A 17,503-nucleotide genomic window follows, 5' to 3' on the forward strand; every position below is an offset into this window, starting at 1 on the left:
AAGTAGTAGTATAATGATAATAATAATAATAATGATGAGTGCATCCTCCATCAGGAGTCTGTGTTGTGATGTTCGCTCGCTGAGCGGTGCTGCAGCTCTTCATTCATAAACACGCAGCACGCGCAGCACGCGCAGCCAGACAGCGCGTCATGTGACTGTCGCCTCCTCGAGTCCAGCAGAGTTCAGAGAGGAAGAGTCCCGCACAACACGCACACAGAGAACACTGCTTCACTTCAGCATCATGGCTCTGCGGGACGAACTGCTGAAGTCTATCTGGCACGCGTTCACATCTCTGGATGTGGACAAAAGCGGGAAAGTCTCCAAATCACAGCTGAAGGTAACTTTAGTTTTACTTCGTGTGTGTGTGTGTGTGTGTGTGTGTGTGTGTGTGTGTATGTGAGAGCTGGTGTTTGTACCAGCAGGAAACTCTCCCACTGGTGTCAATGTTAGGTCAATCTAAAATCCCTTTTTATGATGCAGCGACAGCAGACACGCATCTGTTTGTGTTGTCATGAGTGCAAAGTATAAAGTACTAATCAGTGTTGCTAAAAGCACTAATGGTTAACAGAAGAATAATATAGAACTACAGCTGTGAGGCAGCAGGACTGCTAAAGCTGTGCTAACTCAGATAACAAAAGCGCTAAAGGTGGTTAAAGTCATGATTAATTACACGAGGGGAGGAATCAGATCCTTTACTTGAGGAAAAGTACGTTTTAAAACTCCTGCATTGAAAATGTTACTTCAGTGAAAGCATGCAAGTATAATCAGGACAATTTAGTAAAGTATATAAAGCTAAAACATGTCCCCTGTGACTGTTGTATTATTATATAATGAGATTGTTTGATGGTGGAAGTGACACCTTCACAATGTTTGTTAAGACAAACCTCAATATTACAAAAAAATAAGTCAAATAATTCAACGTAAAAGAAACAAATCCTCAGGTTTTCACAACTGGAACCATGAAATATGATAAATATATAATAAAAAAAGACTAAAATGTGTATTTAAATCCAGTACTCGGTTAAATGTACCTGTTACATCTGCCCATAGAGCTAATCTGTGACGATTATCATGCAAACAACTTAAATACCACGTGGTCTCAGCCTGGAGACGTGTTATTTATTTTGTATTCATGTCAGATCATTTAGCTTTTAGAGGGGAAACGAGTTAAGTCGGTCAGCATCAGTGGAAAAATCACAAACCAGGAGAACAAACGTTTATGGCACACCCACATATTTGAAGCTCTTTAGCAGCCAGACGTTGTTCGGCAGTTTAAAAAAAGAAATCAAAAGTTTTGAGGAGAGTTAATGAGCATTAACAGCGGACCAGAAACTCAGACGTGTTGTGTGTTAAAGAGGGGAAACGCCCTCTTTAACACACAACCTGTCACTATATTACTCATCTGAAATGTGTTCACTGGAACATTTGATTGACAAAGTATTTGTGTTGAACTTCACACACGGAAATCTACCAACAAATATACGCGGGTTGGATTACATTTTTAAATAAGTACTGATGGTATGAGGAGGCTACTGAACATATAACGATACGTACGTCACACAAACACCCGGCTGCTGGAAGAAAAGGAAGATTAGTAGTTTAGTTTTGTGCACGTGGGAGAAGAAGACATTACACGACTTGTTTTCATGAGATGCATGTTGCTCATGGCGAATAAATCCACGTTTTAATCCTTATTTTTGTTGGTTTTTTTAAGTTAATTTGTTCAGAAACGAAACATTTGTTTATTAAGTCAAAACTGGAGAACTGCGTCGCACACTTGAAAACATGAAAACGCTCGAGTTCTGTTTCAAGGTCTTTTCTTATCTTCCTGGAAAATAATCAGTTCCTCAAATACAAGCCTTGAATTATTCAAGTGTCTCAGCGCTCCTTCGTACAACTTCACCGATGAGATCCTTTGTTTCATTTCCTTTTTGACATTTTGATAATTAATTACACATTTATGCCAAATGTTGTCTCGTTCCAGCTTCTTTTTTATCGTCTGTTTTGAAGACGTCACGCTCTGGGAACTTGTGACGGGCAATACTTGTGAGTCAGCCCTTTTTTTTTTTATAAACGCTGATAAACAGAAGATTATTTCCCTTTTTTATCATTCCAGGTGCTTTCCCACAACTTGTGTACGGTGATGAACATCCCACATGACCCCGTGGCGCTGGAGGAGCACTTTAAAGACGACGACGAGGGTCCCGTCTCCACCCAGGGATACATGCCGTACCTGAACAAGTTCATCCTGGATAAGGTACGGAGACGTTTCAGATGATACCTCCTCATTGAGTTATTATTCCTTATGCTTTGCAGGCGACCGAAGACGCCGGTAACAAACGGAGGTTATCAGACGACAGGAGTCCATTGATGGACGCGTAGCACTGAGTGTATTGTGCTGGCGATGAGCTCTATTGTGTCCATCGCTCATTGTGCTGCAGAGCTCGGACAGCAGCACGCAACAGCTGCGTGTCTGTCCCTCTGTGATGATGTCATAAGCAGCAATGAACTCCAATAGAATTGTTCTTCATGAATGATGTCATAATGACGGTTGTTGCCACAGCAACCGGTCAGGAATTCTGCGGGGTCATAAGCAGGTTCTGATTCCATCTTTTCTGAACACTCGTCGTCTTAACATTTATTCTCCAGCGGTTTTTATCTTCATGTTCAAATGTAGATTCTGGATTTAGGCTCTCACACACACACACACACACACACACACACACACACACACACACACACACACACACACACACACACACACACACACACACACACACACACACACTTTTACGTACTTTCCAATACACTACTATCCCGCCCACCCATTGAAGTGGAGGTGACCTTGGAGAGAGAGGAGGGCGTTGGTCAGTACATTCAACTGCTCCTGGAGGAAACGCCACCCAGTCACACAGTGTGTGTGTGTGTGTGTGTGTGTGTGTGTGTGTGTGTGTGTGTGTGTGTGTGGGAGGTGGAACTCAGTTCATTTACTAAATTACTGGACATTAGTCAGAGGTTCTTGTTTTTTACTTGAGCATTTCCATTTCACGCAGCTTGAGACTTCTACTCCACTACAGAGGGACATACTTCACTATACTTGTGTAGCGAGGGAAGGATGAAGAGTTCCTGTATGTGATGAGAAAACTCTCCTCCTTCTTAACTATTAAAAAGAAACCGTTGACTTGAGACAAAGCTCCACATACGGACGATCTAATAGAATATGATGCATTGCTGTATGATACATCTACAGCAGTAACATGCGACACACACAACTTGATTTGTAGTATTTTCACAGTGTGTTACTTTTACAGAAGTAAAGGATCTGAAAACTTGATGGTGCGTGCGTGTGTGTGTGTGTGTGTGTGTGTTGTGACTTTATAAGTAGATGTTTTATTGGGTTAGGGTTAGGGTTTCCTAACCCTAACCCTAACCCAGAACCAGCTGTTAGTGAGGAAAATATCTTCACATTTCCGTCTTTGTGACACGACCTCATTAGATAATCCTTTACGCAGCATAAGCAGGAGAATCTTTATCCTAACATCTCTACGTTTGTGTGAACCGGCTCCACCAACAGATCTGCAGATCTGTTCTGCTCATTTTGTGCTTCAGAGCGTTTAGAAATCTTTCCTCATTTCCCCTTTTTAAAAAGACTTTCATATCATGGTGAGTATTTCATTGGTAACAAAGCCTTTGAATGAAAAGCTGACGATCCTGTTCAGCTGCTGATGAGCGTTTTTACTAAACCAACCCGACAGCTCTTTGTTTCCTCTCTGAGTTTTGCCCCGTGGAGTTTGTGTGTGGGTTGTGATGCTTCCTGCAGGTTTGGGGATGCAGGAGATAAGCTGCTGGATCCTGAATCCTAATGACCGCATGGCGGTGGAGACGGACGAGAGGCAGCGCTGACAATGCTCTCATTGTTTATGTAGAGAGAAAGAGAGTGATTTATGGAGGGAGGGAGAGAGCCAGCGAGCCATGAGGACAAAGGAAAACAAGACGAGCGAGCATGACTCGGCGGTGTCAGACGAAGAACGCACGTCACTGCTGTCGGTCTGTGCTGACTCACTCCAGCAGAACACCTGAAGCAGCCATCACCCTCACAAGAGACATGATGCTGCTGAGTGACGAGATTTACTTTTAATGTCAACAGAACACACACACACACACACACACACACACACACACACACACCTGACATGTTGCACAACCCCCATGAGCAACATGTATCTCACATCAGACATGTTTTTGAGTTGTTATGAAGATTCGAGTGTTTTCAAAGCAGCATGCGGACACTTTTTTAAAAGTGAAACTCAAACACAATCTGCAGCTGTGTTCAGGGGGTTTTCTTCTCATCCCAGCTTATGGTTTAAAATGAAATTATTCACGACCAGAGGAGATAAACATAAAAACAATGGAGCGTTACATCAGATCCTGTGTAGCTTTAGAAACGTTTATTCACTTGAGCTGAATGTCCGTCTTCTCTCACAGAGCGAGGGGAATATAAATAATTAAACGAGCACGAGAGAGTTTAGATATTTATTTCTTTGTTCTGTAAAAATAACATCTTAAGACACTAAATATATAAATATCAGGGATTTAGATTCTGTTTTATTAGAATGAACTTTGGGGCTTTAAGGTCATCTCCATTTGATTTTTAGTTGTGAGATCTGTCGGATTTCATTTCATACCCTTCTTATTTAACCATTCCCTTTCCTAGTTTCCTGTTTTTATAGAGACGCACTATTTTCTAAAATAATAAAACATGGTATTGCTACGCTTCTTTTGCATATCAACAAAGTTCATACACTTCAACCGATAAATAAATAATTAAAATACGAATTAAAAACAGTAAAAATAATTATACTAATAACATTATTACTCTACCTGCAACATGTTTTTGCCAACATACTTTACAATTATAATTATAGTAGTAGTAGTAATAATAATATTATTAATATTAAAAATAATAATAAAAATAATATTCATATTAAAAATAATATTAATAGTAGAAATAATATTAAAAATAATATTCATTTTAATAGTAGAAATAATATTAAAAATAATATTAATAGTTAAAATAATATTTAAAATAATATTAATATTAATAGTAGAAATAATATTAATATTAAAAATAATAATAATAATATTAATAATAGTGCACCCCTGATACCTTTTTTAAAATATCTTCTTAAATTTAAATAAACTGACATGAACGATGTTGCACGATGAACAGGTCATTTATTTATTCATGTTCCAGCACTGGCTCATGTCCTCACAGCTCACACACTGGCTGACCTGCTGCAGCTCTTATTCCAGGACTGTGATGATGCTCAACAATTTCTTTTGTTTACTTGCGATGACATTTATTAGTAAATACATTTCTTCTCTTAACTGTTTATTATATGAAACATTATTATGTTCTCATAATGCGTCCATGCGTGCGTGGAGGAGAACATGTTCAAACACATCGTTTATTCTAACGCAGGGTTTTTAAATGTGACGCTCTGCGAGTTCAGTTTCAGGCTTCACTTGGTGTTCAGATCGAGTCGAGTGTGTTGTTGTGGTTTGTTTGACTGCCAGCAGGACGAGATGTGCTTCCCTACAGTCGTCCTGCCAGGAGTCTCCATAGAGACGCTCCTGTTCACCGGCTCGAGGAGAACATTTCTCCTCCAAAGCCTTGTACCTTTTTTCAAGAGCTTTTTTTGTTGCCAGTTTGCTCTGGAATTTGAGATCTAGAGATTTTCTTTTTCTCAAAGTGTGTATGTGGTCATCAGGGGTGGCTCAGCATGTCACACACTGTGTGTGTTCAGGATAGTGTGTGTTGGAGACGTTTTGGCTGATTCATGCAAGATTATAGAAAGTGGAAATCCCCCCCGTCCTTCACTTTGAACATTGGTTCCTGAAATGGGGGTCATGACCTCTAAGGGGTCACGACAATGATGAACAATAACACATTTCTCTCTCTACAGTATTTAACAAACTCAACTGCTTTCTAGTAAAAACACAAAGTGTCTCAGCGGTTGTCGTCGTCTCGCTCTGCCTCAGGTGACGGGTAACTTTGACCGCCAGGACTTCAACAGAATGTGCTGGACGTTGAGCTCCAGGAAGAATCTGGGTCAAAGCCAGCTGGTCATCTCCAACGACGACGCCTTCAAGATCTGGTGCATCTTCAACTTCCTGTCTGAGGACAGATACCCGCTGACCATCGTCAACGAGGAGGTGAGTGTTTAATGTTGTCTACTGGTGGAATGTAACTCTGTGCATTTACTCAAGTACACATTTGAGGTACATGTACTTCACTTCAGATTTTGGAATCAACATGACATTAAACTACCCAACGTACAAGTACAGCTTAAAGGTTTAGTTTACTTACTTTACAAACTAAGCCGTAAAGTGTAAAGCATTAATTTCCCCAGTGACCATCTGCTAGATCTCGACATTGCAAAAGCACTTTGTGCAGAACGGTTGGTTACTCATCAAAATGGAGGAAGTTATTAATGTAAATGTTCTTTTTAGTAGCAACAAATTGACTTCCCACTCCACTCGCAACTCATTTAAGAATCCCACAGGTTGCACAGATATAAAGTGAGAACGTGTGGGGCGGCAGCGTTACCAAGAACTGGCCGGTTGCTCAAGAGCAGAAAAGGAAGTTTCCAGCTTCCTGTTCTTTTACAAACGCTGGAGGATTTATTGTTGGGTATAACAAACATTGGAGCTGAATCACAGGAAGAAATGTAGATGTATGTGCGCAGCCCATGTAGAGGAAAAGCATCGTCAATATAAAAGAACCGTTTTAACGTAGAAAGAAATGAAATGTGTTGTTTTTTGTGTTATAACCCTGCATGTGTCTCCTCGCACAGATTGAGTACTTCCTGCGTAAGCTGACGGAGGCGATGGGGGGCAGCTGGGTGGAGGAGCGCTTCGAGGACTACAAGCTGAAGCTGAGCTCGAAGCAGCAGAGTCTAAACCCCTGGGAGCTCATCCTCCTGGTGGGGTCGGGCCACTTCATTAAGGGCATCGACCGCCAGACGCTCTCCATGGGCATCAACGAGGTCTACCAGGAGCTCATCATGGACGTGCTCAAACAGGTGGGCGGCACAGAACGATAGCGGAGGCGGATATAATGTACCCCCACAGCTGGCAAAATAAACAGAGTGGTGCGTTTAAGGTCCGTTGAGTAAAATCTGTTGTTTGAAGGAGATGCCATATAAAACAGATATTAGAGGAAATCATGACGTGTGTTTAGTTCCTGAGCAAAAGCACTTTGCAAACAGTACGATGAAGTTTGTTTTTTACCGTGGCATCGATAGAAGTTGAGAAATTTACATATTTTGCAAGAATAAAACAAACTAAAATACTTTTATTTTATGCTAAAACCTGGAAATAAAATAAGAGGTTCATAAAACCTCAAGACAAACGGACATAAGAGTGAAACAATCTGAATTAATACAGCCCTTTGCAATACATGTATATAAAAATACCATGAGGAAGTGAGAGTTTGTGGTCGTGTGGTAGTTTGTATACTTGTGAGAAAGAAGTATTACTGAGGTCATGAATAAAAACGGCATTTAAGCGCAGAAAACAGTCATTATTGAGTAGTTGTTGGGTTTTAACTATCCTGGTTCATGTCCTCCTCTCTCTCTCTCTCTCTCTCTCCGCAGGGCTACATGATGAAGAAAGGTCACAAGAGGAAGAACTGGACGGAGCGCTGGTTCATGCTGAAGCCAAACTTCATCCATTACTACGTCGGCGAGGACCTGGCCGAAAAGAAAGGAGAGATTTTACTGGACGGAAACTGCGGTGCGGAGGCAAGAACCTGCCACTTTACAAAAACATATCTCTCAAGATGTTACATTGATCACTATGAGGCGAGGAGGCGGAGACCAGAGTGTGCACAAATATCAGCTGCAATACTTTTATTTAAGAACTGTCCTTCAGTACACGTTTGAGGTACTTGTTCAAGTCTTTTTATGCCACTTGATACTTCTACTCCACTTCACCTCAGAGGGAAATATTGTACTTTCTACTTCATTCGCTTTAGTTACAAGTTACTTTACCACCCAAAACATAGAGCTTCTAAAACATTTGTACTTATTTAAAATAATTGAGTGTTTTCTAGGATTCCATAATGAGTTCTTTTACTTTTAATACTTTAGGTACATTTTTCTCATTCTACATTCTGGTGTCTTCGTTTGTTTCTTGTTGGTATAAATCTTATCTGCGGTGTTTTGCTGCAGCCTCTACAAGATAAAGATGGAAAGAAGTGTCTCTTCCTCATCAACTCGTCACATAAAAGCTTTGAAATCAGTGCGCCGGACAAGAAGAAGAAGCAGGAGTGGATCCAGGGTGAGTCGAGACGGGATTTCCTCTTACTACTGATCAGATAATCATTATTTAATTATGTAGCTGCCTCAATGTGGTGACTCCATACTGCTGCATGTGCAGTTTATTTTTTTTAATGATTTTTATTTTTATTTTTGCTAAAGCTTTATTTCAGTGAAGGTTAATGTTTTAGTCTGTAAAAAAGTATTTTTGATAAAAAAAAACATTTTTTGTCAGTTTTAAACGCACGATCAAAATGTTATCAAATTTAATTAATTTAAATTTAATTAAAGCGGTAAATTGGATATAATATATATATATATATATATATATATATATATATATATATTACTATTATATTATTTCTTCTACGACATATATATATATATATATATATTTATTATAAATAATATATATATTTATTTATTATAAATACATTTTATAATAAAAATAAATAAAAGGTATTTTCAGTACATACATTTACAGATATGATTTTAATGTCTCCTCCATCTTTTCCTCTCAGCCATTCAGACCTGTGTGAGCCTGCTGCGCCAGTGCCGGCCGGCGCCGCACCGCGAGGCTCGGCAGAAGCGGCGAGAGATGCGCCTGAGGCAGCTGGCCGAACAGGAGGACCTGGAGCTCAGGATGAGTGAGCTGCAGATGGCCAACGAGGCTAAACAGCTCGAACTGGAGAACATGAGGAAGGTGAGGAGAAAGAAAACAAACACATAAAATGTGAAACCAGTCTGGTCAGGAAACGTCTGGTGCGAGATCGGTTCCTTTTTGTAGAATCCTGAATTTAAAATAGCTCAGTGTGGAGGATCCATGATGATGGTGCAAACAAGGTGTGCATATAAAACACATTCTCCACCGTCCACTGTGGGTTTCAGAGATAACTTCAACATGATTACGACGGCATATTAGGGTCATAGTAGGTATATAAGAAAGAAACAAAGCACATTTCTGCCAAAACAAACATACGAAGATAAGGGGCTCATAAAACATCCCACTCTGACATACGACACCAAACAAACAGCTGAATTGGCATCGTAAACACCGCTCTATTCAGGGAATAAGAAGAGCGTGTGAGAAGATGAGAGAGACAGAAACTGGAATCTATAAACCCTAACGTTCCCCTGGTGGTCACACCTCCAGCGTTATCTATGGACTATTGTTTTTGTTTTTTTAAAGGGACGACAAATGGTATATTAATTATAATGTAGTAGTGGGACGATTCAAATCTTTTACCGTAGCAATAGAACAGTGTAGAAATCCTCTGTTAGAAACAAAAGTCCTGCATTCAAAATCTTATTTAAGTAAAAGTTTCAAAATATGCTTAAAAAAGACCCAAAAGTGAAATAATTATTACGCAGAAAACATATTTATTATGGATTATAAGTATTGATGCATTCATTCGTTCATCACTTTAAAGTTGCAGCTGGTTGAGCTCATTTTAAAGACTTTATATACTGCTGGGTAACTTAATGCAGTCTATGATAATAACACATCATAGTGTATTAGTTGGTAATATTTTGCATTATTAATCTTAACCTGCAGAGTGATTTAAGCTTTAAAATCAATTAAAAAGTACAATATTTGACTCTGAAATGTAGTTAAAGTAATACTCGACCATTCATTCTTGCTTGGAAGGAAATATATTTCTTAATCACTCGTATAATTAAAGCGCTGCATCAAAGCTGATTCAACAACATTCCTCACAGAAGATGTCACACCTTTAAAAATAACCCAAACTGACGACATTCTTTCTCTGTAGAGCTTTTAGAAATGAAAAACTTCTGGTTTCAATCACAAAACAATTTAAGTAGGTCACCTAAAACCTCTCGTGGGTCTCCTCTGAAACCAGCTCATGAATACCAATAATAGCTCGGCTCCACCCGCGGCCTCCGCCTGATGAATAGTCTGTCACCGGCTGCAAAAGGAAGAATGTGTATTGAACCAGGAAAGAGGCCGAGGGGCGGCGTGAAGCATGTTATTCCAGTAAAGCTCCCTGAACCTGACTCACACTCCTGTCTGTTGACACGGCCGTGATGATGTGGATTCCCCAAATACTGCTGACGAATGGCTGCTTCCTGTTAAAGTATGTGAGGTTAACAGGAAGTCGATTTAAACGTACTGTAGCTTTACTTTCTTTACATTTTGCTATTCGGCTATTTCTAATATTTTACAGGTTAGCTGTTCACATTTATCTGGCACATTTCCCCTCCCTTCATCCTGTTCTTATCTACTGGGAACAGACATACAAAGGAGTAAATCAATACAATTCAATAATAATAATAAAGTAAAGGGTTTTTCAGATCAATGTACGAGATCACAACGCTGTCATCATGTCTTAAGAACAACATAAAAGTTCAATTATGGTTGAATAAACACGTCAATACACTTCAATGCAATCCAATACAACACAAATTCTACATTTAGGAAGAAAATAATGTCACATTTTGACGCTGTCAGAGAAGTGTTTGTTCAAGATTCACTGGCCCGAATTTCATGGAGCATGGGCCAAGAAAGAAGCCTTTACATTTTGAGTAGTTAAATATTATAACTCCCGACAGTATCGATCAAAACCGGACATAATTATCTTGTAAAGGTTGAATTTATGGCCGAGGTGTTGCATTAGATTGTACCGGATTTACAATTACTATATTCTTTGGACCAGTCCATTAAAAAGAAAGAAAGAGGAAGCTGAATGATGGTCTCTCATTACACACAGCTGTGGTTTTATATACAGCGTCCATATCATTGAGACATTTCAGAGGCAAAAAAAGAACAATTATCATAACTAGTTACTAAGTTGAGCAACCTGCCGGGTAGCAGCGCTCCACAGGTTGCAGTTATCAGCAGTGATGTGACTAATAATGAGATGCAGCAACAGTCGGTCAAACTCGTTCACATCGCAGTCGTGCAACACGCAGAGCTCAACAGTTTGTCTTTGTGTGGGATGACACTGCTCTCTCATGAATACACAACAATCTGCCATTGAGGTGAAAGCCCTGTCTCACATAGATGGTTGCATGAATGCACAATGAACACACACACACACACACACACACACATACACACAATAGGCAGTGTGTCTCTCACACTGTGCTGCTATATATATATATATAGTAGACTGTCGCAGTCTTAAGACATTCACAGCTGGGTGACACAAGTCAACATGAGGTTTCTGCTCAAACCACCACTTAAATAACTTAAAGGTTCAATGTGTAAGATCTGCCAGAGTTTTAACTTTAAACCATCAAAACTATGAACTAACATCTAACAGAATGTGAGGGTAACAGTGTTGACGTTATGTCACAGACGTCTCTGTGCAGAGATATCTCCTGAAGTTAGCATGCTAACAGCTAGCTGCGCTCTGTCCAGCCTGTAATACCACTTGTTCCTCTAGAGGTGATAGTGAGTCACTGCAGCTCCAGTCTGCCTCAGGACAGAGAGAAGAAGTGCAGCTGCCTGACTAAATATTACAGCCATGTTCTGTGTCTGTTGTTATAGTTTGTTTATTGTATTATAGTCGTAGAGGCTTCGTCCTCACAGCTGCCAGGAGGCTGTTTCTCCGTCGGCAGCCGCAGGAAACAGCGTAGCTTCAGTTAGCAGTTAGCTCGACTTCAGCCGCAGCACCGGGGAACTGCAGACTCCTGTTGCTGCCGTTACACCGGTCCAGCAGCTGTGACTGCAGGGCTGAGGCTTGTTCTGCCTGAGCTGAATGCTCCTCTCCTGCAAGATGAGACGAACATGCGGGTCGTTTTCTCGTTTCCGCTCCCTTATTCCATTAAACTAACGTAACGTTACTCAGACTACAGCCCCGTTAACATCAGTGCCCAGTGAACCAGATGAGCAGATGACTGACAGGCATTAGAGGAGTAAACACAATATGAAGAATACATTAGAATACAATAAATATGCCAAACTACTACAACTAAAATATAAACATTAGAGATCGTATGGACCCCGTTGAGAGGTGAAATACTGCGCCCTAGTTCTTTGGAGCAGGTGGTTCAGAATTACACATTGAACCTTTTAATGGTGAAAACCTGCTAACAGAGAAGATGCATTTAAAAACTGAATTCTGTTTTCCTTCTGCCCAGGCTCTAGAGGAGGCGGCAACTAACGCATCAGAAGAGGAAACACGGCGTCTTCAGACTCAAACTGATCTCCAGGACCGCTACAGGGTGGACCTGGAGAGAGAGAAAATGGTACGTCAGTCTTTGTCATCTTCCACCAAGTAATTACGTCAGAAGAATTTGGTATGGTGCAATACCGATATTTAATGTGACATTTATTTACAGGTGTTTAAAAGGAGAAAAACTAGAAATACATTTAAAGTTAAAGGGATAGTTCAGATGTTTTGAAGTGTGGTTGCATGAGGTATCCATAGTCAGTGTGTTACTCCAGTAGATGATGGTCGGCGTGCTCACAGACAGGAGTACCAGCACAGAAGCAAAGCCGTGTACTGCTGTGGACGGGGCAGCAGCGAAACGTATTCTAGCCACCTAACATAAATTAAATATCAGTTTAAGTGATCGCTCTTCAAAGCTACCAGACTCCTTTGATAAAAACGGTACTTAACAGTTTATGAATTAGATCAGGATGTGTGTGTATGATGTTGATGCTGACCTCCACATAAAGTATTTCTCTGCGTTTGTGCTTCGACAGGTTCGGCAGCAGATGGAGGAGCAGGTGGCGCAGAAATCCACTGAGCTGGAGCAGTACCTGCAGCGTGTTCGAGAGATGGAGGACATGTACCGTCAGCTGGAGGACGCTCTGGAGGACGAGAAGCGCGCCAGACAGGACGAGGAGGCCGTCCGCAGGGTGCAGGCACGGTCAGTCAACACAGAGTCAGTCTTCGTATCGATCTGTTGGAGAAGTGGCTGTGCACAAATATATTCAGCGACTCAGGAAGAAGTCAGGGTTGTTGTGGTGTAAGTTGGAGCCAAAGTATTAATCTGCAGATCATTTATTTAATTAACCAATCATTAATTAATTAATTACCAAACAATTAATAGGATAAACTCAAAAATAATCAGCAGATTAATCAATAATGATAATAATCTTTACTTAACTCGTCTAACAGCCCTCGTAAAAGATTATTAGTTCACGAACAAACACGCAGATTAGTTATGGATCCAATTTTGCCGTTGTGTCGAGCTGCTATTATCAGTGAGTTGAAGTTGTCCACCTCAGATATAAGATATACTTCTTATACCTCGTTCATCCGTCACATAAAACCACATGGGCTGAGTCCGCCAGACATCGAACTTCTTCTTCTTCCCTCTCTCCACCACATATCCTCCCTCGTCCTTCCTTCCTCTCTGCTGACATTAACTTTCCACCTCACGTTCGACTAACCAGTAAGTGCGCATGTCAGCGCCAGACTGACCACAGTGCTTAGATTAAAACGTTGTTGCCTTTTGTGTTTTTGTGCATTTCGTCAGTGGCTGGAGTTCCTGTGTGCAACGTGCTGCCAATGTGCTTGCTCAATTCTTTCAGTTTATATTTGATGCTAGATTAATGCATTTAAAAAAACTTTATTTCTTTATTAATCACAGTATACAACAGTCGCCTTACGTTGTGGTTCCTTAACATGTTTGACTTTTATATCGTTTGTTTGATAAAGAATAAACAATGCAGATTTATCTAGAAGTGCAAACTATAGTTACTTAGTCCATAATTGCACTGTAGCACCCCCTACTGACACACCACAGTACTGTGAATTTATTTGGACACACACATTTTAGATTTAGATATCAGGGTTGGCCGAATTTGATGCATTCATTGATTATATAAAGGCTAATAATGTAACAAGAATCAGAATCACAAAGAAGGTTTTCACATATTGGTACATGACATAAACATAGTAAGAGAATATTTAATTAGATATAAGCATTGCACAAATCAAGAAACGCATATAGAAGAAAATTACAATAACAATATGTAGAATATTTCTGAATGAAATCAAAGGTTTCTGTCAGTAACAGAATAAATTGTGCACACATAGTGCTCAATTTAGGTTATTATATGTCCTCAAATGCATGTGAAATGTGATGCTTACATACAGAATAATTATACTGACACATGTTTAATGTCTGTGTGGAGCAGGTTACTTGAGGAGGAGGCCGTAAAGAGGGCAGAGTTGGAGGAGTTCCACCTGCGGCAGCAGCGCGCCATCGCAGAGACGGAGGCTGAGAAACAGGAGATGGAGAAGGAGCGTCTGGTCAAAGAGAAAGCCCTGCAGGCAGCGATGAAGCAACTGGATCAGCTGGAGCAAGAGAGGCACGGGGCGCTGGAGCAGTACCAGGTCAGCAGAGAGCAGAGTCCTGTGGTGCTTTTCTAAATGAGTTACAATAAACTGCATCTCAGTATGGCTCAAGAGGGGCCTGCAGGGAAAAGACTGAGTATAAATAGCTCCACCCCATCGATCAATTATTTAATAGAAGCTTCATGTCAAATGTCAAATGTCAAAACATGGACCATCCCAAAAGTACGTTTCCGTTTTTAAAAGAAAATGATAAAATATGTGCTTCTATAGTTGACAATGAACTTGAACTACTTATGGACGACATACAGCTTCTCAGTGTAAATTATTAAGAACTGTGTGACGTTGTGACTTTACATCTCTACATTTACAAAACCAAAAGACCAGCTGTTAGTTCGTAATACCTTTCTTCACCACACGGTGTCACTATGTGACTGCTGGATGGGAGGCAACGATCTAGACACGATGGTAAATCATATACATAGTTGATACAGATTAAAAAGTGCTGTTCTTAAATCTTGATTTAAGGTTTCCAAAGTGTAACTTTGTCTCTGTGTTTCTTTGTGCGAGCCAGACGGTGATGAAGAAGCTGGAAGACGCAACCAACAACACAAAGACCTGGAAGCACAAGGTGGCTGAACACGAGGGCATGCTACGGCTCATTCAACCAGGTGACCAGCTGCACACTGACCTCCGTCTGTCTATGTATCTTTGTGAGGGTTAAGACCTGATTGAAGGGTTACGGTTACAATTAGGTTGATGCTTAAGATTTGCTTGCCAGCCATTGGTACAGGAATGAGTTAGCACTTCCGGTTCCCTTGTCTTGAAGTTAATAACTTCCAGGTCGGCCTACACAAATGTCCCTGCAGCACTCTGCGGCCCTCTTCAGACATGCACCTCTTTATGTAAGTGTGATGACAGTTCAAGATGTTCTCATGTCTGAATAAACGTCACTTTTACGTAAGAGGTCATTTCCTCTGCCACTGTGCTACATGCATAATGCACAAAGGTGTTTTCAGAGCGCCACATATTTGTATCTGCTTGAATAGTTTTCTTCCCAAAGCTCCAAACTCCTGCCGTGAACACATTTAATAGCACCTTTGTTCCACTAATTTCCCAATAGAATTCATTAGTAAATTTAGTAGACCTGAGACTCAACTGTGTCCAGTCTGCTCCCTCAAAGCAGATTACAGCCAAACAGAAATGTGAAAAGGCTCGAGGGAGGAAACATAACAATGAGATATCTAAATTCCACAGATCCCTTTGGCTGGAGGCTTCAAATTAAGAATGTTGTTTACTACAAAGTAAAAAATTACAATTTTAATAGACAACATATCCATATCAGTGGTAGAAGGTTTAGGAATTTAAAAATGGCTTCCACATGAAAACAAATCTCTTGATGTGTTTCCCCTCCAGGTTCTAAGGGACAGCAGCTGATCACCAACTGGGGTCCAGCAGCCTTTTCTGACGCAGAGCTCAGTCTGAGGCGGAAGCAATGGCAGGAGATGAAGAACCAGACGACCCAGGCCCAGTAGAGCACCTGCACACCCTGAACTTTAAACATGTGTAGACACTCGACAAGAGAGGGACTTCTGGAAGGAGTTCAAATCCAAGATTTACTAAGATAATATGAGGCATTTTATGATTCGGGGGCATTAAGTAATCAATGACCTTTATCCCATTTATGAATCTTTCGTGGGAACCATCACTGGTAGAACTGGTGTATTTTGGATCAAGTCTTTTTTAGACCACTTTACATTAAAAGGAGCAGAACATGGGAATTGAAATCCTCTTTTAATGGTCACATGTACACATTAGGAGCAGTGGGCAGCTATCATCAGTGTGGGGGTCCGCTGCCTTGCTAAAGGACACCTCAGCCCCCACACTCCATACTGTTCATACTTGGTCTGTTTGGGGACTTGAACCGGTTCCCAAGCCAAGTCCCTACAGACTGAGAGCGCAGAAGTGATATCCGATCATAATTGGTCAAGACTCGTCTAATGCCAAGTCGCATCCAAGCCTATGAAATGCACTACTTCCAGCCCAGGTCTGACCCGTCCAACGTAAACTAAAGTTAAGTAAAGAGATGTTGAGCTGCACCCGTCAAGTTGTATCTTTGAGCTACTGAGAGTGCGTCTGTGTCTGTTGTATCTGAACTATGTGGGATCATTTTAAAATGAAGATACAAGGGATTGTTTGTACATATTTTAAGTTTAGTTTGACACGTCTAATGTAAAGTTTTAAATGTTTAACAAACAGCCTGAATTGAAACACCATGTACGATTCACTAAATATCTTTTCATTATCATAAAAGGGCTTTTGTCTGAAGAGCTGGTTTATAACACTTCCTGCTTGTAAACAGTCAGAAATGAGGCATTTAGCCAAAACTTCACTCCGAACAAGAATGCTAACATTTGTAACGTGGTGTTGTTGTTCTGTAGCCATCAGTGCCTTTGATGCCGTCATGGGAGAACATTGTGATTTCTATGTTATGTTTTTATATATATATGTAAAAAGCTTAAGACTGAACTATGGAATAAAACGCATCTTTAATAACTGGCTTACTGTATCGACGAGTCGCAGACAAAACACTACAGCAGAAACTTAACACATAAGAAAACTTAATTCTAACTATTAATTTCCTGGAAAATGGTGTAAAGAAATCCTCAAAATACACTAGCACATGATCTCCTTATGATCTACATGGTACTCTATTTATATCATTTTAATTATATGAAGAATCCTAGAGGAAATCTACATTATTGAAAAACGATCGTCTACGAGTGCAAGAAGCACAAACTGTTTACTTTTTTATTTTAGATTCTACGTTTGTTTAGCTGTTGATCTGCATGTTTTTCATGTTTGTTTATGGTAAAAACATCAATAAAGTTGCACACACATGTTCACCAG

The 17,503-nt window shown here is 40.3% G+C and overlaps 1 protein-coding gene across 2 annotated transcripts; it reads left to right on the forward strand.

Annotated features, from left to right (window-relative positions):
• The first annotated feature begins 162 nt into the window (after positions 1–162).
• On the forward strand, positions 163–17,153 carry swap70b (switching B cell complex subunit SWAP70b). 2 transcript variants are annotated; one of them, XM_029433702.1, is made up of 13 exons: positions 204–337; positions 1,985–2,046; positions 2,117–2,257; positions 6,043–6,216; positions 6,858–7,085; positions 7,659–7,805; positions 8,235–8,343; positions 8,843–9,024; positions 12,426–12,533; positions 12,994–13,160; positions 14,437–14,635; positions 15,168–15,264; positions 16,010–17,153. In XM_029433702.1, the coding sequence occupies exons 3-13, from the start codon at positions 2,144–2,146 to the stop codon at positions 16,126–16,128; spliced, it is 1,644 nt and encodes a 547-aa protein (XP_029289562.1). In that variant the 5' UTR covers positions 204–337; positions 1,985–2,046; positions 2,117–2,143; the 3' UTR covers positions 16,129–17,153. The 2 variants fall into 2 exon arrangements, with proteins under 2 accessions (XP_029289561.1, XP_029289562.1); XM_029433701.1 differs by lacking the exon at positions 1,985–2,046 and having other exon boundaries at positions 163–337.
• Positions 17,154–17,503: the final 350 nt, after the last annotated feature.

Source organism: Cottoperca gobio, chromosome 6, assembly GCF_900634415.1.
Source record: "Cottoperca gobio chromosome 6, fCotGob3.1, whole genome shotgun sequence".
NCBI classification, from domain to species: Eukaryota; Metazoa; Chordata; class Actinopteri; order Perciformes; family Bovichtidae; genus Cottoperca; species Cottoperca gobio.